This window comes from Hyperolius riggenbachi, chromosome 12 (genome assembly GCF_040937935.1).
Source record: "Hyperolius riggenbachi isolate aHypRig1 chromosome 12, aHypRig1.pri, whole genome shotgun sequence".
NCBI classification, from domain to species: domain Eukaryota; kingdom Metazoa; phylum Chordata; class Amphibia; order Anura; family Hyperoliidae; genus Hyperolius; species Hyperolius riggenbachi.
The window spans coordinates 216,842,371-216,865,553 of NC_090657.1; the positions used below are offsets into that span (position 1 = coordinate 216,842,371).

The 23,183-nt window shown below is 43.9% G+C and overlaps 2 protein-coding genes across 4 annotated transcripts in view; both read right to left on the reverse strand.

The window, feature by feature from the left end:
• Positions 1-5,439, reverse strand: part of CFAP52 (cilia and flagella associated protein 52) — a 44,178-nt gene extending 38,739 nt beyond the window's left edge. Inside the window, exon 1 of the mRNA XM_068262391.1 lies at positions 5,294-5,439. Within this exon, the coding sequence (XP_068118492.1) occupies positions 5,294-5,348 (55 nt within the window). The 5' untranslated portion in view covers positions 5,349-5,439. The remainder of the gene's footprint in view (positions 1-5,293) is intronic.
• Positions 5,440-8,249: 2,810 nt separating this feature from the next.
• The window catches only part of LOC137542117 (TBC1 domain family member 24-like), a 74,563-nt gene continuing 59,629 nt past the window's right edge, over positions 8,250-23,183 (reverse strand). For all 3 annotated transcript variants that reach the window (XM_068263791.1, XM_068263794.1, XM_068263792.1), the window contains exons 3-7: positions 19,782-19,940; positions 15,295-15,358; positions 14,097-14,195; positions 12,184-12,493; positions 8,250-10,615 (exon numbers count right to left, since the gene is read on the reverse strand). In XM_068263791.1, coding sequence (XP_068119892.1) covers positions 10,470-10,615; positions 12,184-12,493; positions 14,097-14,195; positions 15,295-15,358; positions 19,782-19,940 — 778 coding nt within the window. In that variant the 3' untranslated portion in view covers positions 8,250-10,469. The remainder of the gene's footprint in view (positions 10,616-12,183; positions 12,494-14,096; positions 14,196-15,294; positions 15,359-19,781; positions 19,941-23,183) is intronic.

Sequence of the window (23,183 nt, forward strand, 5' to 3'; positions counted from 1 at the left end):
AAAAACATGTCTGGGATCTGCCACGGCCAGAGGCAGCCCAATGCTCCCTGTGGCTCATCCCCCACAGCCCAAGATTATGAGCTGTGGGGGATGAGCCACTGATGGAGAACGGAATGCACACCTGAAATGAGAGGTACATGAAGGTTGCCATATTTATTTCCTTTTAAACAATACCAGTTGCCTGGCATTCTGCTGATCTCTTTGGCTGCAGTAGTCTCTGAAACACGCCTGAAACAAGCATGCAGCTAATCCCGTCAAACGGTTTCATACTTTTGCTGCATTTCGCCACTTTTTAGCCACAGTGCTCTGTGCTGCGTGGAAAGGAGCTGAACATGAGATGAATGAAAAGAAGAAACGTTTACCAGGGCTGTGGAGTCGGTACAAAAATAAACCGACTCCGACTCCTCAGTTTAGGATTCCACCGACTCCGACTCCTCGACTCCGACTCCTCTAATTTGCATATTACAATCTTGTTGATTGAAAGTATGTAACATGAAATTCGTCTCTTAACTGCCAACGCTTAGCAATTCTAAAAGACAACTGAAGTGAGAGGGATATGGAGGCTGCCATATTTATTCCCTTTTAAACAATACCAGTTGCCTGGCTATCCAGCTGATCTTCTGCCTCTAATACCTTTAGTAAAAACTAGTCCTTGGTAAGAGTACTTGTAAAAGGTACAGACCGGAACAAAGAACATCTATCTGGCCCTAGGCAATGTAAATGTGGGTACATGTAAGAGTGATGTGCAGGTACTCTGCAGGGGAATGAGGAGATTCTTCCTCTATTACACATTCTTCATGCACAATCTGAACCAGGTTTATGGGTGATAGACCACACCTCTGTGTTCAATGTGTACAACATTCTCAGTGGATTCCCTGCAGCTCTGGGGAGAGCATATGTACAGTATAGTACTACTGTGTAACAAAGTAAACCTGAGACAGATGAAATTAAAGTTTTATCCATACCTGGGGCTTCCTCCAGCCCCCTTCAGGCTAATCTGTCCTCCTCCGCCACCTGGATCTTCTGCTATGAGTCCAGGTACTTGAGCCAGTCGGGCGTAGTGCGCATGCACACACTCCGCCACCAGGAGCATACTACACCTGTGCAGCACTATTGCGCAGGTGCAGAACGCTCCTGGCTGTGGAAGCGGCACATGGCTGGACTGCGCTGACTGGCTGAATTAAAGGGAACCAGAGACGCCGGCCATAGAAAAAAAAAAGATTTCATACATACCTGGGGCTTCTTCCAGCCCCATAAGCCTGGATCGCTCCCACACCGCCATCCTCCGCTTCCTGGATCAGCCGGTACCGGGTCCCATCACTTCCAGCAAATGCGGCCAATTGTCCGCATGATCAGGGGCTCCCTCCATATCCTTACGCGTGCGGCTGCGCAGTATGCAGCCACACGCGTAAGGGTATGTCGGGAGCCTCTGTGATGCGGACAATTGGCCGTGTGCTGCCGCCGACTGGCCGAAACTACGGGACCCGGAACTAGATGATACAGGAAGCGGAGGACGGCGGCGTGGGAGCGATCCATGCGTATGGGGCTGGAGGAAGCCCCAGGTATGTATAACTTATTTTTGCTGGCGTCTCTGGTTCCCTTAAACAGGGCTCATAGCAGAAGATCCAGGTGGGGGAGGAGGACAGCGAGGGACTGATTAGTCTGAAGGGGGCTGGAAGAAGCCCCAGGTATGCAGGGCTGTGGAATCGGAGTCGTGGAGTCGGGCAATTTTGGGTGCCTGGAGTCGGAGTCGGGAAAAAATGCACCGACTCCGACTCCTAATGAATTTGTAACTGTAATTAAAATAGAAAATATGATAAAATGTTCTATTTCTCAGATAAGTCATTAAAAATAATGTATATATACACTATATATACAGTAATAGCCGTGCTTACTCCACAAAAATGAAATAAACCAATCAAAATTAGTTACTTGTGCTGCTTCAATAAAGCAGTCCCCGTATTTTTAAGGTCAGATATACATATCTGATTGTGACTGTATATATGATGTGTACACAGGAAACTCTTATATATACTAAATAACATCTATGCTGTAAGAATAAAGCCTGATGTGTAGCTGTGTCACTAATAGAGATGGTCAACGAGATAGAAATAATTCTGCATTGATGCTGATTTATGCAAATGTACGCACTCCCTTTGCTGATGAAATCAAATAATTTGATATGTTGTTAAAATTTGGTTTGGGGACTACAAATTAAAGGGTACCTGAGACGGATGAAAAGTAAAGTTTTATACATACCTGGGGCTTCCTCCAGCCCCCTTCAGGCTAATCAGTCCCTCGCTGTCCTCCACCACCCGGATCTTCTGCTATGAGTGCTGGTAATTCAGCCAGTCAGCGCTGTCCGTCCGCCATCCGCTCCCACAGCCAGGAACATTCTGCACCTGCGCAATAGTGCTGCACAGGTGTAGTATGCTCCTGGTGGCGGAGTGTGTGCATGCGCACTACGCCCGACTGGCTCAAGTACCTGGACTCATAGCAGAAGATCCAGGTGGTGGAGGAGGACAACGAGGGACTGATTATCCTGAAGGCGGCTGGAGGAAGCCCCAGGTATGTATAAAACTTTAATTTCATCTGTCTCAGGTTTACTTTGTTACACAGTAGTACTCTACATATGCACTCCCCACAGAGCTGCAGGGAATCCACTGAGAATGCTGTGCACATTGAACACAGAGGTGTTGTCTGTTTACAATCTCCTCATTCCCCTGCAGAGTACCTGCACATCATTCTTACATGTTCCCACACTTACATTGCCTAGGGCCTGATAGATGTTCTTTGTTCCGGTTTGTACCTTTTACAAGTACTCTTACCAAGGACTAGTTTTAGTCTAAAGGGAATAAATATAGTAGTCTACATATCCTTCTCACTTCAGTTGTCTTGTAAAATTCCTAAGCGTTGGCAGTTAAGAGACGAATTTCATGTTACATACTTTTAATCAACAAAATTGTAATATGCAAATTAGAGGAGTCGGAGTCGAGGAGTCGGAGGAATCCTAAACTGAGGAGTCGGAGTCGGTGGATTTTTGGACCGACTCCACAGCCCTGCAGGTATGTATAAAACTTTTCTTTTCATCATTCTCAGGTGCCATTTAATTCGTAGTCACCAAACTAAATTTTAAAGGGATACTTAAGTGTGAGATAAAAAATGACTTTTACTCACCTGGGGCTCCCCTCAGCCCCCTGCAGCTGAACGGTGCCCTTGCTGTGTCCCTCTGATGCGCCTGGTCTCGCCGGCGGCCACTTCCGGTTTGGTCGTCACCGGCCGACAGGCTGGGAACGCGGCTGATTATCCGCGTCCCCGGCCGCAACAGCGTCCTCTATAATGCCTTTGCGGCTGGGGACGAGGATAATGAGCCGCGTTCCAAGCCTGTTGGCCGGTGACGGCCAAACCGGAAGTGGCCGCCGGCGAGACCAGGCGCATCGGAGGGACACTGTGAGAGCACCGTTCAGCTGCAGGGGGCTGAGGGGAGCCCCAGGTGAGTAAAAGTCATTTTTTATCTCACACTTAAGTATCCCTTTAACAACATATCCAATTATTTGATTTCATGAGCAAAGAGAGTGCATACATTTGCATAAATCAGAATCAACGCAGAATTATTTCCATCTCATTGACCATCTCTATTAGTGACACGGCTACACATCAGGCTTTATACTTACAGCATAGATGTTATTTAGTATATATAAGAGATTCCTGTGTACATCTCATATATACAGTCACAATCAGATATGTATATCTGACTTTAAAAATAAGGGGACTGCTTTATTGAAGCAGCACAAGTAACAAATTTTGATTGGTTTATTTCATTTTTGTGGACTAAGCACAGCTATTACTGTATGTATAAATTATTTATGATGACTTTTATCTGAGAAATAGAACATTTTATCATATTTTCTATTTTAATTACAGTTTAAATTCATTAGGTGTCGGAGTCGGTGCATTTTTTCCCGACTGACTCCAGGCACCCAAAATTGCCCCGACTCCACGACTCCGACTCCACAGCCCTGATGTTTACATACCTGGGGCTTCCTCCAGCCCCCTTCAGGCTGATCGCTCCCTCTCCATCCTCCTCCGCCTCCTTAATCCTCCGCTATAACTCCCGGTAATTTTGGAAGTGGGGGTGTAGTGCGCATGCGTCGCCCAGCTGTGTGTGCCCCCATTGCGTTCCAGTCGCTCGTGATGGGAAAGGGTGCGCGGCCACACTGCACTTGCACCGAATTCCAGGACCCATATCAGAGGACAGAGGGACGAATCAGCCTGAAGGGGGCTGGAGGAAGCCCCAGGTATGTATACATTTCTTCTTTTCATTCATCTCAGGTACCCTTTAACTCGTCATCAGCCTTCCTCCTAGAGCAGCTTCCAGTACACCACTCATAATGAAAGTCACAAAACCATCAGAAAAAGAAATCCGGGTGTCTGGCAGATTTGTTTGGGAATGGTGAACTAACGTCAACAAAAGCTTCTTCAATAACAAGTCCTCTCGGCCATTTCCTCTACCGCATGCCAGTTATCTGGGCTGTCCAGTTCTGACTTCTAAACTTGCTTTTGGCTGCCGTTTGTTCAATTGTGATTGTCTCGGCCATCAGTTGGATGTCTGTACAATCATCCCATCCTCTAAACCCCTAAAAGGACCACTATCAGAAAAAAAGTAGGCAGTTAAAATCTGACAGAACCCACAGGTTTTGGGCCAGTCCATCTCCTCATGGGGGATTCTCAGGGTTTTCTTTGTTTTCAACAGCATTTCCTGAACAGCAGTTGCAAATTCTAACTGATAACATAGTGTGCAAGTGAGTAGGGAGGCTGGCTGGTATCTTACTATTTTGGCTGTTAAAGTGCTGTTCAGGAAATGCTGTTGAAAGCAAAGGAACCCCTGAGAATCCCCCATGAGGAGGTGGACTGGCCCAAAACCTGTCGGTTCAACTTCTGTCAGATTTTAACTGCCTACTTTTTTCGCAGCAAGCAGTGGAATTACTCGGCCAGTTGCTTTGTCGCTGGAAGCCTCCTGCCTCTCTATAGACACTGGATGAGTTCGGTGGGTATGACCATCACTGCTGAAGGAGCATATCGCCCAAAACAATCAGGAACAATCGGCAAAGATCTAATAACTGAGCAGGACATTACCAGCAAGGCTCTCTATCCCTTAAACATGTGTTCTTATTAGAGATGATCATGTAAATGATATGCAGCTGGAAATGGATATTATAAATTATTATATTGGATATTAGACAGCTTTGAGCAGCAACCAGTATGTAGGCATGTATTATCCTTCCTCTCTCACCATTAAAGCCGATGACAGACTCCAGCTCCAGATGCATCTCTCCCTCGGCTGCCATGTCGTGAGGTGATTCTTTGTGCAGCTTCCTTCCGTCGCCTGGCAACCCGCTATCCACTGTTTACTCGTTGTCATGGCCACAGACCTCGCACCTGCGCCATGAAAGTCAAAGAATGCGGTCTCACGCGCATGCGCAATAGTTACGAGTAGTCTGTCAAGCACGCGTGCGCAGTGAGTGCACAGCGGCTCACTGCCCCAGCTGCGCGTGCGCAGTAAAGGCAGAGCGGTTCACTACTTCAATTCTCACGTGTGTGCAGTAAAGTGTAGAGCGTCTCGCTCCTTATGTCTAAGAAACGCGGAAGGAGGAGAGTTCGAGTACAGTATGTTGAATAGGGAATATAAAAAAAAAAAAAAACATTAAATACAAGTAATTTCGATTTTATGCAGGATTATGACAATTCATTATGCAAATATATACATACCTACCAGCTTTTTGCGATGAGAAAGAGGGACACTTAAGTCACACCCCTGATCTCACCCCCATCACACATACCATGAAGAGTTCATAAGAAAAATAGGTTGTTTTATTTTATAATTCAAACCACACTGGTCCTTTCTATCCTGGTTCATTTTCCCTCATATTAAACATCTTAACATTAGTAATATATCAATTTAAAGGATAGTAATAAAGTTTAGAGTCACTCAAACACATATTTTAGTAGAATATATATATTTACATAGAAAGAGGGACAAAGTCCTGAAAGAGGGGCAAATGAGGAGGACAGGGCCTCTAAAGAGGGACAGTTGGGAGCTATGATATATGTTAATTTAAAAGTCCAGGCAAGGCAAGTCCCACCAAGGCTTAAGTTGATTGGTCCATTTTGAAGCCATGTATATTTGCATATAGAATTTGCATGATAATCTTGCATGATAATCTCGCATGAAGTCTGAATTATTTGCATCTTATTGACCATCCATAATTTCTATAAACATACTTGGGGCTTCCTCCAAATCCCCCCCCCCAATCGTTCACTCCCACAACATCTTCCTCAGCCTCCTCAATCTCCCGGTAGAAGCCCCGATATCCAGAGAGGCCACCTATTAAGGGTAGCCATTGAGGCACTGAACAGGATAGAGCTAGAGAGCAACACCACCCATCCCTAAGTATAGGTAACCAGAGAGCCCCCTCCATCCCGGTATAGGAATCCAGAGAGCTCCCCCCAGTATAGGAATCCAAAGAGCCACCCCCTTTCCCACCCACAGTAGGTAGCCCAAGAGTGCCCCCCATCCCCATGCAGAGTGCACAGCTGAAGAGTGAACAATTCACCTCTTCAGGGGAGCGCTGTAAAATCAGCACAGGAGATTGGAGTGCGGCCGGTACCTTCATAAGTCGTAATAGGAATTACGGGAATAGCTGCGCTCACTGAGTAATTTGGGTGCCGTCAAAAGAAGGAGCTCAAATTACTACAGAAACACTGTAATTTGGCCACCAGCAATAGCTGGAAGAATTACATCTTTCCCCAGTATTCATGTCAGCCTGGAGGGGGAATAGTAATTAACGCCACCGGGACTTGTGCAGGAGCAGGGTAAGCCATTTATCGTCTCTACCCTGCGCCTTAATCTCCTGGCAGCTGTGAAATAGGTACACCCCTCCAGGATCCTCCTAGCCACTCTGTCTCTATGGTGCTAGTGCTGTCTGTCATGTGACACCACATCACATGCACCATGTTGCTTAGAGTCCCTTGGAGGAGAGGATGCAGACAGGTCGCATGTGGATGGATCCTAGGAAGGTAAGTTGTTCACTGCTCCGCTGCACGCTCTACACATGGCGCCGCCTGACGATTTCTCCAAGTGTGGCTCGGGGTTACTGGTTTTTGCACTTCTACTTAAAGGGGAACTTCAGCCTAAACAAACATACTGTCATTAAGTTACATTAGTTATGTTAATTAGAATAGATAGGTAATATAATTTTTTACCCACCCAGTTTTAAAAGAACAGGCAAATGTTTGTAATTCATGGGGGCTGCCATCTTTTTGGTTGAAAGGAGGTGACAGGGAGCAGGAGATACAGTTACAACTGTCCTGTATCCTGATAACCCCTCCCAGCTGCACACGCTAGGCTTCAAATGTCAAATTCAAAATGTAAAAAAAAAAAAATTGCACCAAACAGCAGAACGAGAGCAACATCATCAGAAATCCCATCATGCTTTGCACAGCATCAGGGGAAAAAAAGCCCAGGCAGTTTTCTTCTGTGCAGCTAAAAATGAGGCTTGGATAAGAGAAACAAAGTTCTGATGCTGTGAAACTGTTAAAGAAACACCAAGCCTTTTCAGTGCTGCTGGGTCGATTTTTAGTCCGGAGGTTCACTTTAAGCCGAGCCACATTCGGGATTTCTTTCAGGGAGGTTAATTTTCTCTGTACTCCCTAAATGCATAGAATGCTGACTTATTACAGAAGAGCTGCCAAATTATCCCCTCTAATAGTGCTGCATGTGGAAAGTTTATTGGAAAGGGTGTTAGAGAAGACATTGACTTTTTTTTATAACACATAATATATACATGGGATCCTCTGAATATGTGGAAACAATTTCTAGAACACAACGTAATCGCAATATTTATAAACATTATAAGAGGACATAATAAATGCAATGAATGCTGGAATGTACATGAACACTCTTACAGTCTACATACTGTAGATAAATAATTCAAACATTTGCAGTGGATTCATGCCGATTTCTGCTACTTCTTACAGGACTGGCGGGCTACATTGGCTGAGCGTACAAAATGGCGTCCAACAGAAGGCGGTAACCAGAGTGCAGCCATATTTGTTGAGGCAAGAGTCACATGATTTAACAGATCAAGAAAATATGTAACAATCTGCTGACAAAATGACAAAGAATGTTTATTTTACTTCACAGCTTAAAGTTTCCTGAGACGAGTAAAGAACCCCCCCCCCCCCCCAAAGTATACATACCTGGGGCTTCCTCCAGCCCCCTTCAGGCTGATCACTCCCTCACAGTCTTCCCACACCGCCTGTATGCTCCTCTAGGCGGCCCAATAATGTGGCAAGTCAGCACCAGTTGGAGCAGGTGCAGTTCGGTCACTATTGCGCTCCCACACAGCTGGGAGAATTTTGCATCTGTACATTAGTACTGTATGGATGCAGATCTCTCCAGCAACGCGCATGTGCAGTACTTGGCAACTTGCGGAATGACTGGACCTCCTTGCGGAGTGATCCAGGCGGCATTTGAAGATGGCGAGGGAGCAATCAGCCTGAAGGGGAAGGAGGAAGCCCCAGGTATGTCTAAAACTTTTTTTTTTACTCATCTCAGGTTCCTTTCAAATGTAAGAGAAATAAGGAGTAAATAGGTAGGTGGCCATATCTAGGGCTTCTTCTGTGCCCCCTTTAGCTCCGTGGCCAGGAGTGCTCTGGGCATACGCGGTTTAGAAATATTTGTAACCTCGCATGCCCAGGACACTCCCGGGCGTGGCTCCTGTGCACTAGGGAGGTCAACGACATGAAAATAATTGTGATTCATCATTATGCAGCTTTTGTATACAGCTTGAAAATGAACCTGTCAGACCCTGCTGGGGTAAAATTGAATTTGTCCATTTTAAAAAGCTGCATAAGGCCGCTTTTCCATGGGCAGTTGAACTGTGTGCTCAGCAACCAGTTGCCAGACAGCAGTAAGCAGTTGCCAGGCAGCAGCAAGCAATTGTGAGGCTAAGGCTTCTTTTCAGGGCTGGTTTAAGGGGCCCTGTGGCAAACATTGGGGCCTCCCGGCGCAACCACACCCCCGCCATCACCCCTCTGCTCCCCGGGGCCCTGCAAGTGAAACTGCAGCAATAACTACCTACCAGTCCCAGCAGCGACTACATTCTGAGGCATGCTGTCTCCCTCCCAGGAGTGAGACAGCCTGTCTCAAAGTGCAGTCGCTTCCCGCTCGCCGGGACCAATAGGTAACTATTGCTGCTATTATACTTGCTGGGCCCCGTGGGAGTAGGCAGCATGTAGCAGGGTCGGTGGTGTGGGGGGCCCAACAGAGTTCAGGGCCCCAGGGCAATTGCCCCATTTGCCTCCATGGCAGCGTTTGCCCTGCCTCTTTTCCACGGACAGTTGATAGGCAGTGAAATGTATTTTAAACTCTGCTTGCTGCTGCCTGGTAACTGCTTGTTGCTGCCTGGCAACTTCTCACTGCTGCCTGGTAACTGCTTGCTGAGCACACAGCTCAACAGTCTGTGGAAGAGGCCTAAATTTGCATAATTCTGCATCAACTCGAGATTATTTGCATCTCTTTGACTGTGCACAGAGCATGTACCCTTCACAGAAAAACAAGCAGTGAAAACACAAAGAAGCATGGAGCGTTAAGAGTGTGTGGGGGGGGGGGCAGTATAATGTTAGTCTATGGCAAATGGCAGATAAGAGCACAGAAGGAGGTCCTGGAAACAGATGAGGTGTTACAGGTCTGGCCATGGGTAAGACAAAGATCAGGCCACACCCTTTCACTTCCTATGGAAACCCTTTAGTGGGGTAGAACGTAAGTAAAGCCTGGTACACACATCCAATTTTGATTGGCCAATGATTTGCCATTTTTTCCACTTCCATGTAGTATGAGAGCTTATCTTTACAATGTGTCCATAATATTCAAAGTCTGTTGGCCCTCATATTACATTGAGGTGGTAAAATTGGTCAGTGATTGGCCAATAAAAATTGGATGTGTGTACGCACCCTAAGACTTATCAAGCAGTGCTGAACTAACCAGCACTAGCCCAATTCTTAGTGTTTACATGAGCCTTAACAATTATAGAATAGGCACACTCATATTGAGAATAGAATTGTTGATTTGTTTTTGGACAGTCACCCTTTATAAACAGGACCATATATACTTGGTGATTGGCTCCATTTTTCTTAGGACCAGTCTTAATCGGCCTCATATCTTCTATGCACAAATAATATTTACAAAGCACGGCTTTCCTGAATCCACAGATCATAGTCCAGTCTGTTGTTCCTCCAGCATCACATGATAAAGTCCTAGGCGATCACAGATGCTGTGGGGTTTATGCGCCGTGGGGCTGCGTCTATGCTACAGGCTGCACACAGAGTCTATGTCCTACAGAGCCATGGCGGACCCCCCGTGAAGCACCGGAAGCAGACAATTGTCCTGTCTAAAGCTTGTTGTGGACTCAGGTATTTTTGCAGCCCCACACCTCTATCTGGCCAATGTTAAAGTTCTCCTCACAGAGGGGAGGGTTGTCGAATGTCTCGCAGTGCTCCGTCCGGCCGTTGTTCAGGTCTGCGTCAATGTTCAAGGCCTGACCTCCTCCGCCACCTGAAGTTGCAGGGCAGAAGAAAGTGAGCATCAGTAAAACGGTCAATTCAGACCCCTTTCCAGAAAATGTAAATACCAATACAAAAATAAATGTTTGGTCATGGCTTATGGTGGGCCAAGTCAGCACCTAGTGGGCGGTCCAATATCTGTTGCAGTTCTTGGTTCTGACTCCACCCACCACAACCTCCAACTCCAAGCACTAAATGATTGATTTTAGCAACAAAGCAATCGATCAGAAATAGTTTGTGGCATTGATTCCTAGCAGATTCCACCATATGATTGAAACAGCCAGATAAGCGTTCAAAAATATTGACCAGTGTATGGTCACCTTAACCACTTAAGCCCAACTAAACGAACATTCTCGTCCAGTTGGGCTACATTCTCGTCCAGTTGGGCTGCGTGCACTCCCGCAGCCGGCCGTTAGGCCAGCGATCAATGAAAGAGATTATAGATCCCATTCATTGATCGAAGCCCCCCGCAGAAAAGCTGACAGCGTCTCATCAGAAGCTGCGGTTTTGCTGAGTTCAAAAAGTTCCCAGTCTTCATTCTGGTTCCTGGGAGCGAGATCAATCGCTCCCAGGACTTTTTGACCATGGCCATCTTGTGGCCAAATCGTAGAACTACACCCACATCCACTTTATTAAATAAATACATTTTTTAACATTTAAAACTAGCTGTTTACCTCCTACATCAAAAAATACCCAAATAAATTTTTTTATAAACAAAAAATAAAATAAAAAAATTATAATAAAAAAAAAGTTACCTAAGGGTCTGAACTTTTTAAATATGCATGTCAAAGGAGTATATTCATACATTTTTTTTAAATATGGGCTTGTAATAAGTGATGGACGCAAATTGAAAAAATGCACCTTTATTTCCAAATAAAATATTGGTGCCATACATTGTGATAGGGACATAATTTAAATGGTGTATTAAGCGGGACAAATGGGCAAATAAAATATATGGGTTTTAATTATGGTAGCATGTATTAATTTCAAACTACAATGGCCAAAAGCTGAGAAATGATGATTTTTTTTTCTGTTGCTTTCTTATTATTCCTGTTAAAATGGATTTAGAATAAATTAATTCTCAGCAAAATGTATCACCCAAAGAAAGCCTAATTGGTGGCGGAAAAAACAAGATATAGATCAATTCATTGTGATGAGTAGTGATAAAGTTATTGGCAAATGAATGGGAGGTGAAAGGTGCTCAGATGCAAAAAATAAACAACCCTTCGGGCTTAAGTGGTTAAGTGAGTCACAGTTATGTCTGCAAAATCCCCAGACTATTCCCCGCAAGCTTTATTATGGTAAATGTGTTGTGTGCATGCATTTTTTTTTTAACAGTAGCCGGTGATTTCAATGAGGAATTGCATGCTTTGTGCAGAAAAGTAGTGCAGGTGGAATCTTTTTTTCACACTATGCAGAATTGCAGATGCCTCCCGATTGCAGCAGCCCCATAGAAAATCATTACGTGTGTTTTCACAAGTGATTTTGCATTGTGTGATCCCTGCCTAGCACTTTAGAGGCTTAGCTGGTGCAGCTCCAATGCCCTATTGACCCGCTTACCTATTACAAGACTCTGGCTGCTGCCACACATGAACATGGATGCGGTTTTGGAGGGGAGCTGGAAGTGGCGGACCGAAAGGAACGGAGACAGGCGGTTGGGGGTTCCCTCCATCGGAACTGTCAGGAAGTTGGCGGACTGGGAGGGGCTTGAGGGTGCTGAGGACGTTGCTTGTAACTGCTGGGTGGCCATGGAAAGGCGGGAACCATGGGAATAAGAGCGGGGTCTGGAGCGTGGGGAGGGCGGAGCCACCTTCACCATCTCCGGCTTCTTCACCACCACCCACTCATACCGCTCCATCTCTGGAAGGACCTGCGGAGGGGAGAAAACACAGTGCCTCAGATCAGTTCATCAGTTCCTGGAATGAGAGAAATGTATACCAATCACTGCTGAGAATTCTATGGGGCTGATTTATCAAAATACCTGCAAGGAAAATACAAGTAAAGTTTAACAGCTGCCCACAGTGGCAATGAGAATTTAACCACTTCAGGATCACAGGTTTTCTTCCCTTAAAACCAAAACAACTTTTACATTTCAGCGCTCCTCCCATTCATTCACTGATAACTTTATTGCTACTCATCACATGTGAATGATCTATAGGTTGTTTTTTTCGCCACAAATTAGGCTTTTCAAGGGTGATATTTTATTTTAGTAATAATGTTATTCTCTATGCATTTTAAAAAGAAAAAAGAGAAAAAAATGAAAAGATACACTATTTCTATATTTCTAACCATAAAAAAAAAGCAAGGGAGGCTAGGATTAGATCAGGGTTGATCAGGGTTAATCAGGGTTGATCAGGGGTATATAGTCCTGGTATATTTATTTATAAGTCCTGGTATATTTATAAAATCCTCTAGGTGGCAGTCAGACTACAAGAAAAGAAGATCCAGTTACCTTGTAATCCTCTCAGGAGTGATTACAAGGTAACTGTATCTTCTTAAGTGCTGGCAACATTGTTTGTAAACCTCACAAATGAATGAGCACTGCTATTGGCTTATAGCAGTGCTCATTCATGGTTACAGGCATCTGATTGGTGATGGGAGTAATTACTCCCATTCATCAATCCCACCCAGAAATAAATGAAGCTGGTGCACGTGCACGTGCACACACGGGGGCGCGCACCCGCGGGCGGGAGCGCGCGGGAGCGGGGGCGCGCGGGAGCGCGCGCGTGCACGCGCGCGATCGCGCCCGCACAGCACAATAGCGGCAGGGGCGTTTATAAACGCCCCTGATCCGCTAATTAAGTCAATAGGGGCGTAGTTAAGCGTCTGGGAAATCCGAAAGTGGTTAAAGGATTGTGATCGTAAAAAAAAAAAAAAAAAAAAAAAAAAAACCCGGTAAAAATTTAAGGTATACATGAAAACACACACACCACCCTTCATATATTCTCACACACACACACACACACACACACACACACACACACACACACACAGCTATAAAATTACTTTTCTCCTATATTACAGTAGGTAGTACAAATCTGTCAGAAATGACTGATTTTGCACAAGCCCATCTCCTCATGGGGGATTCTTAGACTCTTAGGGTTTTCTTTATTTTCAAAAGCACTTAGTGAATGGCAGTTGCTCAGTCCAACTGTCAGAATAGTGTGCAAACAGGTGGTGTGTGTGTGTGTGTGTCCGTGTGTGTCCTTTCCACGTAGTGCTTTTGTAGAGGACACATGAAATACTGAGAATCCCCCATGAAGAGATGGTCTAGTCAAAATCCTGTCAGCTCCATTAGATTTCGACTAACTACTGAAATTGACAGCAACATAAGACATTAATCTTTCCTCCTAATGCCCAACACTAACCCCCCTCCTAATGCCTAACACTAACCCCCTTTGAATCTGGCACCCAAATGATCTGACTCCTGTTGGAGGGGGTGCAGAGCTCGTATCCCGGTGCTGCCAACTTACAGTAAACACAAAACATTCCCCAGTGCCAAAAAATGTGCCAACTTGTCCGCAGAACTTCCGTCTTTCATTCCAGTCTGAGGAGAGGTACGCTCCGCACACCTGGCGTGACAGAGAGGGAAGAGTGTCACCAAAATGATCATAGGAAACATCAGTAGCCCAAGCACAGAAGTTGTAAAATATTACATGCATTTAATAACATTATTATGCAGGGAAAAAAAAAAAAGTTTAGCCCTGTGGAATGTTTCAGAGCTATATACATTTATAATAATAATAAAAACAACAATAATAATAATAATAATAATAATAATAATGTGTGTGAAAAATAGAGTGTGACTGTGGTGAGGACATTAGAGTGTAAGCTCCTCTGGTGTAGAGACTGATGGGAGTGGATCAGTGATCTCTGTACAGCACTGTAGAATATGTCAGAGCTATATAAATGTATAATAATACTAAAAAAAGTTGGGGGGAAAGGCTGCGCGTCCCTAAACACATGTTGCAATTGAATGGTTATTCGCACAGACATACACCGCGTATACTAGTATAATATACTTTGCATGCAAACCATATTGGAAGCTAACGTTCCTCCTAGTTTAATAAATGTTAGCACTTGTCTTGGATGCAGGGCATGCATTTTTCAGTCTGACAGAGGCGGTGTATGTCTGTGCGATTAACCATTCAATTGCAACATGTGTTTAGGGACGCGCAGCCTTTCCCCCAACTTTTTTTAACTTTGTAACTATGTAACTGTCAGGTTAGCTGCTCCCAGCCCCTCCTCCTGAGTTTCCTGTTTGCATAATAAGTAGTAGCAGATTTGCATATGATTTGCATCTGAATTGAATGCAAAGTTTGCAGAAAATCTATTTAGGTGCTTCACACTAAGCTGGTGGTCATTTCAGATGCAGCCTTAGTGGTATGCGCCGGCGTTCTCCTCGCTGTATAATAATACTAGTATGTGACTGTGGTGGGGGCATTAGAGTGTAAGCTCCTCTGGTGCAGAGTAATGGGAATGGATCACTGTACAGCGCTGTGGAATATGTCAGAGCTATATAAATGTATAATAGTGTGTGACTGTGGTGAGGGCATTAGAGTGTAAGCTCCTCTGCTGCAGAGACTCGCCCTGCAAAATATATCATGACACTAGGATATAGTATCTGTTAAAATACATACAGTTGAACAGGTAAACCTCAATCCTCTTTACCTTATTTGTGGTTGTTTTGATGAGCAGGACGGTCGGCTCAGACCCATCACAGTGATTATAGAAGCTGCAATCAGAGATAATAACGTGATAAACACACACAGGCCTGGCTGCTAGAATCACAATCGGCCACAATAAGACACAGAATCAGACATTGGGATCACATATGACAGTGTGAAAAAGTAGCGTTTTAGGATGGTGCATTTGCAATTTTCTAATGGGTTTGTACCCCTTTTTTTGGTGCGTTTTGCGTTTGCGTTTTTTACGCAGATGCGTTTTAATGCGTTTGCGGTACGCTAATGTAAACAATTTTTTTGTACATTTATGCAAATCACTAGGAAGACTACAGGAAGCGGAAACACATCAGAAATCTTCAATTTTTATTAAACATAAAATAATGCATGCAAAACGCATCGCGTAGGTTACCATAGACTCCTGTGCGTTTTGTCAGCCATCCTGCATAACACTACCAGCGTTTGCAAAACGCATACTGTAAAAACGCATTGAAATGCAGCTTCATCTGCGTCCCATAGACTAACATTGCTGCATAAAACGCAGCGTTTCCCGCTACTCTAGCGTCTCTGCTATGTGTGCACCCAGCCTAATCCTGGACATAGATCGTCAATGAGATCATTTCAAGCTGCTACAAATAATGTTACATGTGCAAATATACAGTACGGTATGTAGCTTGAAATTGGTCCACTCAACTGCAATAACTGACAATTTTGTACCAATTTCAAACTACCATAAAAAAAAAACACAAAATTTGCATAATCTCAAAATGATTAAAGTGGTCTAACACCCAGCATTGCAACTTTGCTTTAAAAGATTGCTTACAGCTTAGAAACTATTATGCCAGATTTTTTTTAAAGCAGAAATTCACTGAATGGGTTAAACATGACATTTTAGTTTTGGATTTAGCTAGATATCCGCATCTGTACTGAGGTTTTGTTACAAATGTATCTTTGTTTGGAATGCAAATAGACCTCTGAAAAGCCTCTCTGGGAAGCCCTCTGTGCTCTATCAGAGAGGTGTTTGTTTATTTACATTGTAAATAGATACATTTGTATCTAATAACCTCAGCACAGAGGAGGATTTCTAGCTAAATGCAACACTAAAATGTCATGTTTAATCCATTCAGTGAATTTTTGCTAAAAAAATAAATCTGGCATAATAGTTTCTAAGCTGTAAGCAATCTTTTAAAGCAAAGTTGAAATGCTGGGTGTTAGACCACTTTAACATCTTCCTGGCCATCTATAGCCCCCCCCCAAAAAACGGTTCACACGACCATCTGCCAGGATCGTTCCTCCTACTGAGCAGAAAATAAATTTGGCATCGTTCATCGTTGATTTCTTGCCGTGTTTTAGCACCTGGGGGGGATTTGTAACTGCAAACGAAGGCGATGCTACGTGTCATGGATGGCTAATGTATTGAGATGAACGCTCCCATTCATCTCAGTACAGTGACGCAGTGGATTCCGGCATTTGACGACAGGGATGGCAGCCTTCCATCTAAACCGACCCTAACAGGCATTCAAACATCTCACCTGTACTGATGCTAGATGCAAATTATTCAAATTATACCTAATTTTACGGTAATTATCATGGTGTCAGCATCAGAAACCCTTCCCATACCTAGATATGGCTGTATACTGTTGTGTAACCCAGCCCTTACAGTAATATTTAACCTAGGTTACTTAGTTATGCAGCCTTCTCCCAGTGCAATTTGGAAGACTAATGCCTAGTACACAACATACAATTTTCTGTTAGATTTTGCAGTTAGATTTTTCTGTAATACTGGGCATACACGGCTCGATTCTGAGCCATTTAGATGGCTCGATGGATCATTTTGTCAGAAACGTCAGATCTCCCGCCCGATCGTTTCGCCGCTCGATTCTGCATTGAGGACAATGCAAAAAGATAAGAAAAACAAGCGGAAGATAAGAGAATCGCCTGCGAAATCGAGCAGGGAATCGATCGAGCGGAAGAATCGAGCAGAAAAATCAAGTCATGTATGCCCAGGTAGAGACTGGTCATTATCTCTGGTGCATGGTCTTCTGGTTATCTCCTGCTGAGCAGAACAATGCCTAACTGCTAGGCAGATAGATGGTTAGATGATCTATCTGGCAGGTAAATCTAACAGAAAGTTGTATGGTGTGTATCTAGCATAAAGCTGGCCATACACTAGGCCGATTACCCGTCGATCGACAGCAGATTCGATCACTGGGATTGAATCTGCTGTCAAATCGTTCACGCTAAACTTCGATCGATTTCGTCCCGAAATAGATCGGTTCCGTCGATTGCTCCGTGTGGGAAATTACCTTCGATCGCTCCGTGCAGGAAATTACCGTCGATCGCCCGCGGGTAAGGAGCGCATCGCTAGCGGCGTACAATCGACGCAGGTATACATTACCTGAAGCTGGCTCCTGGCATCTTCTCCACATCACCTCCCGCATCACGGCATTCGGGTATAACTTCCTGTGTCACTGCAGTGACAGCGGAAGTACAAATAGAGGGCGCTCTATTTGAACTTCCGCTGTCACTGGAGTGACAGAAAGTTATACGCGGATGCTGGATGTCGTGATGCAGAGAAGATGCCCGGGACCAGGCTTCAGGTAATGTATGCAGGGGGGGGGGGGGGGGGGTGGATTTGGGGGATGGACACAGGTGACAGCGGCAGCTCAGCAGAGGGCGAATCGGTTTTAGGCTGAAATCGATTCACAATCTGTTTGCAGTAAAGGCAGCCATACAATCCCTCTCTGATCAGATTCGATCAGAGAGGGATCTATCTGTTGGTCGAATCTGATGGCAAATCGACCAGTGTATGGCTACCTTAAAGAAAACCTGAACTGAAAATAAAAAGTCAAAATAAACATACACAAGTCATACTTACCTCCTGTGTAGTCTACTCCTCAATCTATTTTTCCTCTCCTGCGTCCTGTTTGTCCACTGTGATCAATGGAATTCTCCGTCCTCCATTTTGAAAATGGCTGTTACCCCATAACAGCTTCCTGGTCAGCACACTGTTAAACTGTAACATCGCCCACTTGAGCCATAGGGAAACATGGACACATCAGTTCTCCTCTCAGCTGTAACTGACAGCAACTGATATATAACCGACAGCAACTGATATATTTCAGTTCTGACAAAATGTTGTCAGAACTGGAAGGGATCACTGTAAGAAGAAAATAGTGAGCTTCTGAGAGGAACTGATGGCAAGGTAACTATGTAATGTTCATTTGAAGTTACCTCATGTGTTTATTTTAAATAATTTTACTCAGTACAGGTTCTCTTTAAGTGTTTCTGCTCATTTCAGGACACACAACACACATTTTGCAGTGAAGCACCTTTCCAGCAGTAAAGATGACACCACCTATTACAGATTTAAATTGTAAATAAGGGATAGGAAAGATTTCACAATGGGCAAACATTGACTAAATAATGTATACATGAATATTGTAATATGATATTCATTATATTTAATCATTATTTAATATTAATCATTATGGTGCATTCAGTTAAGTTCCTCTTTAATAATGCTAGCACTATATTAATCATCAGGATTAACATTTTAAAACAGAGCCAAGTATAATTGTAATAACATGAATAATAATAATAATAATAATAGCCCAGCTCTAGGACTTTTTTAAGTCCATTTCTAAATACAGTGGAAAGGGGGTAGAGAGAACTTTTTGGCTATTTCTGTGTCCCCACTGGAGAGATTTTTCCATCACTGCCTATCCCACAGACCTCCATGTAGCTTCAGTGGCTGTAATATGATAATTGGCTGTACTGAGCACAGGCAACGAGTGGTCAGCAGGCAGAAAATGAGGGAGACATGAGCAGGAAATTCTCACAAATAGGGGCACTGGACAGCAATAAAAATCTAAAAGGGGTTAAAGGTGTTTAACCTCTTCAGTGGGTCATAAGATCAACGGAGAGGATCAATGGGAGACCCCTCGACCTCCTCCACAACTCCAGACTGTGCTCCAGAGCGCTGAGGATTGACAACAACCCCTCACACCCTGGCCATCGCTTCTTCTGTCAGTTCCCATCACGCCATCGGTTTCGGTCCATCGGCACCAGAACTTCAAGGCATAGGATCTCCTTTTTCCCCTCTGCTGTCAACCTCTTTAACTCCCTTCATGCCCTCCAATCTCCAGTGGCCACCCCCCTCACTCCACACCCACCCACGTTGCGACTGTTGGAACGATAGACTGTCCAGTGTAACACTGTATTCACAATTGTATCTTGTCACTCTTGTTCATTATGCTTTGTAGTATTATCTATATTCTTATTTCTACTCTGAGCCATGTATGTGCCAAACCCAATACCGGTCACAATCCAGTCGTGCTTGGCTATAAAATATTTCTGATCCGATTTCTGACCACACTATCCAAAACCATTTTCTTCCTGGATTTGGGCTGAAAGGAAGAATCCATTGTTGAGGAAGTCTATGTTGACCTAGTGAAATTTGTTTTGGCCACTGACCTTTGTAAGCTGTATCCATGCTCCATTGTAGAGAATAGAAGTACAGGCGGGTACAAGGAGAATCGTTCTGGTATCCAGGACCAAACCACCCTCATTTCCTGTGCGTTGATGATTTCTGAGCTGAAGTTCATGATGTCCACAGACATGTGAATGGGCTGCCTGCATAAACGCATAACATTGTTATAATAATCCTGGGATGCCAGCATTGTACTGAGCACAGTATAACTGAGTGTACTGTCCAACAATGCAGTGGCTGGAAGAAACCCCAGGTAAAAGTCAACATTTTCCCCAGTTCAGGTGTGTTTAAGGTTTGGTGCCCTACAGATATTCATTGAGATTTATACCCTACAGATAACACTAAGGTTCGGTTTCCTACAGACATCACTAAGGTTTGGTGCCCTACAGATATGGCTAAGGTGTGGTGCCCTACAGACATCACTGAGGTTTGGTGCCCTACAGACATCACTAACCTTTGGAGCCCTACAGACCTGAGTATGGTTTGGTGTCCTACAGACATGACTAAGGTTTGGTGCCCTACAGATATGGCTAAGGTTTGGTGCCCTACAGACATGGCTAAGGTTTGGTGCCCTACAGACATGGCTAAGGTTTGGTGCCCTACAGACATGGCTAAGGTTTGGTGCCCTACAGACATGGCTAAGGTTTGGTGCCCTACAGACATGGCTAAGGTTTGGTGCCCTACAGACATGGCTAAGGTTTGGTGCCCTACAGACATGACTAAGGTTTGGTGCCCTACAGACATGACTAAGGTTTAGTGCCCTACAGACATGACTAAGGTTTAGTGCCCTACAGATATGGCTAAGGTTTGGTGCCCTACAGACATGACTAAGGTTTGGTGCCCTACAGACATGACTAAGGTTTGGTGCCCTACAGACATGACTAAGGTTTGGTGCCCTACAGACATGAGTAAGGTTTGGTGCTCTACAGATATTGAGATTAATACCCTACAAATATCACTAAGATTTGGTGCCCTACAGACATTACTAAGGTTTGGCCCCATACAGACATTACTAAGATTTGGCCCCATACACACATCACTAAGGTTTGGTACCTTACAGATATCACACAAGCTTGGTGCACTACAGATATCACTCAAGCTTGGTGCCCTACAGATAGCACTGTGGTTTAGTATCCTACAGACATGACTAAGGTTTGGAACCCTACAGATATTGGTGCCCAACAGATATTGGAGAGGTTTGGTTCACTACAGAGATTCTGGCATTTACTACCCTACAAATACATGGCCTGCAGGTTAGACCTTGGCTGGTAGCACGTTACAGGGTCCTCAGTACAATCTGGCCTGCTATGTGGCCTGTGTTGGTACATATTTGTACAACATCTTATTTCCTTTTACAGGGTGTGAGCATAGTACCAAACCTTAGTCACTATTATACGGTATATATGGAGCACAACTAACCCAGTTTACATTGTTTTGATTGGAGGCATCTACATTTTATAATTCAATGAACACATTTTATCCTATTTAGAGGCATATTTCAGATCTTCTGTAGCAATTTTTGGACGGTCACTTGGCCCTCACCATTCCGCTGTACACACATTGGCTGCTGTAGATTGGCTTTTGAAGGTGGGATAAACCAAGGTCAAGGAATTTTAATCTGACGTGGCTTTGAACTGTACCGAGAAATACATTAAAAGCTGTATAGACAGTGAAGCATTCTAAGGATCAGATTGTTTTTAGCCTCGGTAACTTGCCAGTGACGATGGTGAACATTGTAGTCTCAACATGAAATGTTATATACACAGTATATTATCCGGCGTGGAAGCTGCAATAATTACAGTTTATGAAGGCACGATAAACAGTCATTTGTTTTAGACGTTCATTATATCGTACACGTACCTGTTATCACTGCGGCTTTAGTTGTTTGGTTACTAAGCCGATATGTCATTTCATTGTGCTGGTTTCTATACAAGCCCCTTGCAGCCTTCACTAAAGATAGATATACTTCAGATTTAAAGTGGAGCTGAACTCTTGCACAAGACAGAAGGAAAACAGTGTCAAGGAGGCTGCCATATTCATTTCCTTTTGGTTGCTGGGCAAGCCTGTTGATCTTCTGGTATCAGTAGTGTCACAAGCCTAAAAAAAGCATGTGGCTCGTCCAGTCAGACTCTGCATGCTTGTTATGGGTCTGTGGCTAAAAGTATTAGAGACACAGGATCGGGGGACAGCCAGGCAAAGTGCATTGTTGAAAAGGAAATAAATAGGGCAACCCTTTAAAGAGAACCCGAGGCAGATTCATTACATTTTAAAAGGACACAGAGGAATGTTCTGTGCACAATCACATGCCTCTGTGTCCTTCTGCTGCAGCCAGTCCCCAGGGCTCTGCTGTCCCCCCCCCATAAATAGCTCCAGGCTAGCAACAATCTGCTTGTCACTAGCCTGATGTTTAACCATTTACCGCCATCCTAACGTATTAAAACGTCATGCTTACCGCTATTAACAGCAACATGACGTTTTAATACGTCGCGCATTCCCGCCGCTGCTACCACCGTGTGTCCGCCGCTACCACCGCCATTACCGTCGGGATCCCGTGCTGGGTGATTGGGGAAAAGGACCGAACAGTCCTCTACCCAATCGCAGTGCCTGGAGTGAATGGACGTGACCGCGAACAGCGGCTACGTCCATTCACATAAACAGGAAATGTAACAGTTTAATAAAGTGTAAAAAAAAAAAAAAAAAAAAAAAGTGAACACGTCCTATGAGTGTTCACTAGCGCCATCTTGTGGCCAAAAAGTATATTACACCTACAAAATACATACATTTTCAAGTATATACACATCATTAATAAAATTACACTTCCAACCCTCCCCCCCCAAAAAAAACACTTGTAAAAAAAAAAAATCAGCTTAAAAAAATAAATAAATAGTTGCCTTATGGACTCAGCTTTTTTTATTCTATATTTTATGGGGGAAAATTAATTTTAATTTATTACATAGGGGCTTGTAATTATGGCCAGAACAAACAGAAAAATAACCACTTATTTTTCAAAATAATATACTGTCGCCATACATTGTGGTAGGGACATAATCTAAACGGTTTAATTATCGGGACCACTGGGCAAATAAAACGTGTTTGTTTTATCCACAGGAGAATGTTTAATTTTAAAACTATAAAGGCTGAACACTGAGAAATAATGATTTTTTTTCTTTTTTTTCTGTTTTTCTCATTAAAATGCATTTAGAATAAAAAAATTCTTAGCAAAATGTACTATCCACAGAAAGCCTAATTGGTGGCGAAAAAAACGAGGTATAGATCATTTTCTTGTGATAAGTAGTAATAAAGTTATTAGGGAATAAAAGGGAGGAGCGCTGACAACTGAAAATTGCTCTGGTCCGTTAGGATAAAAACCCTTGGGGGTGAACTGG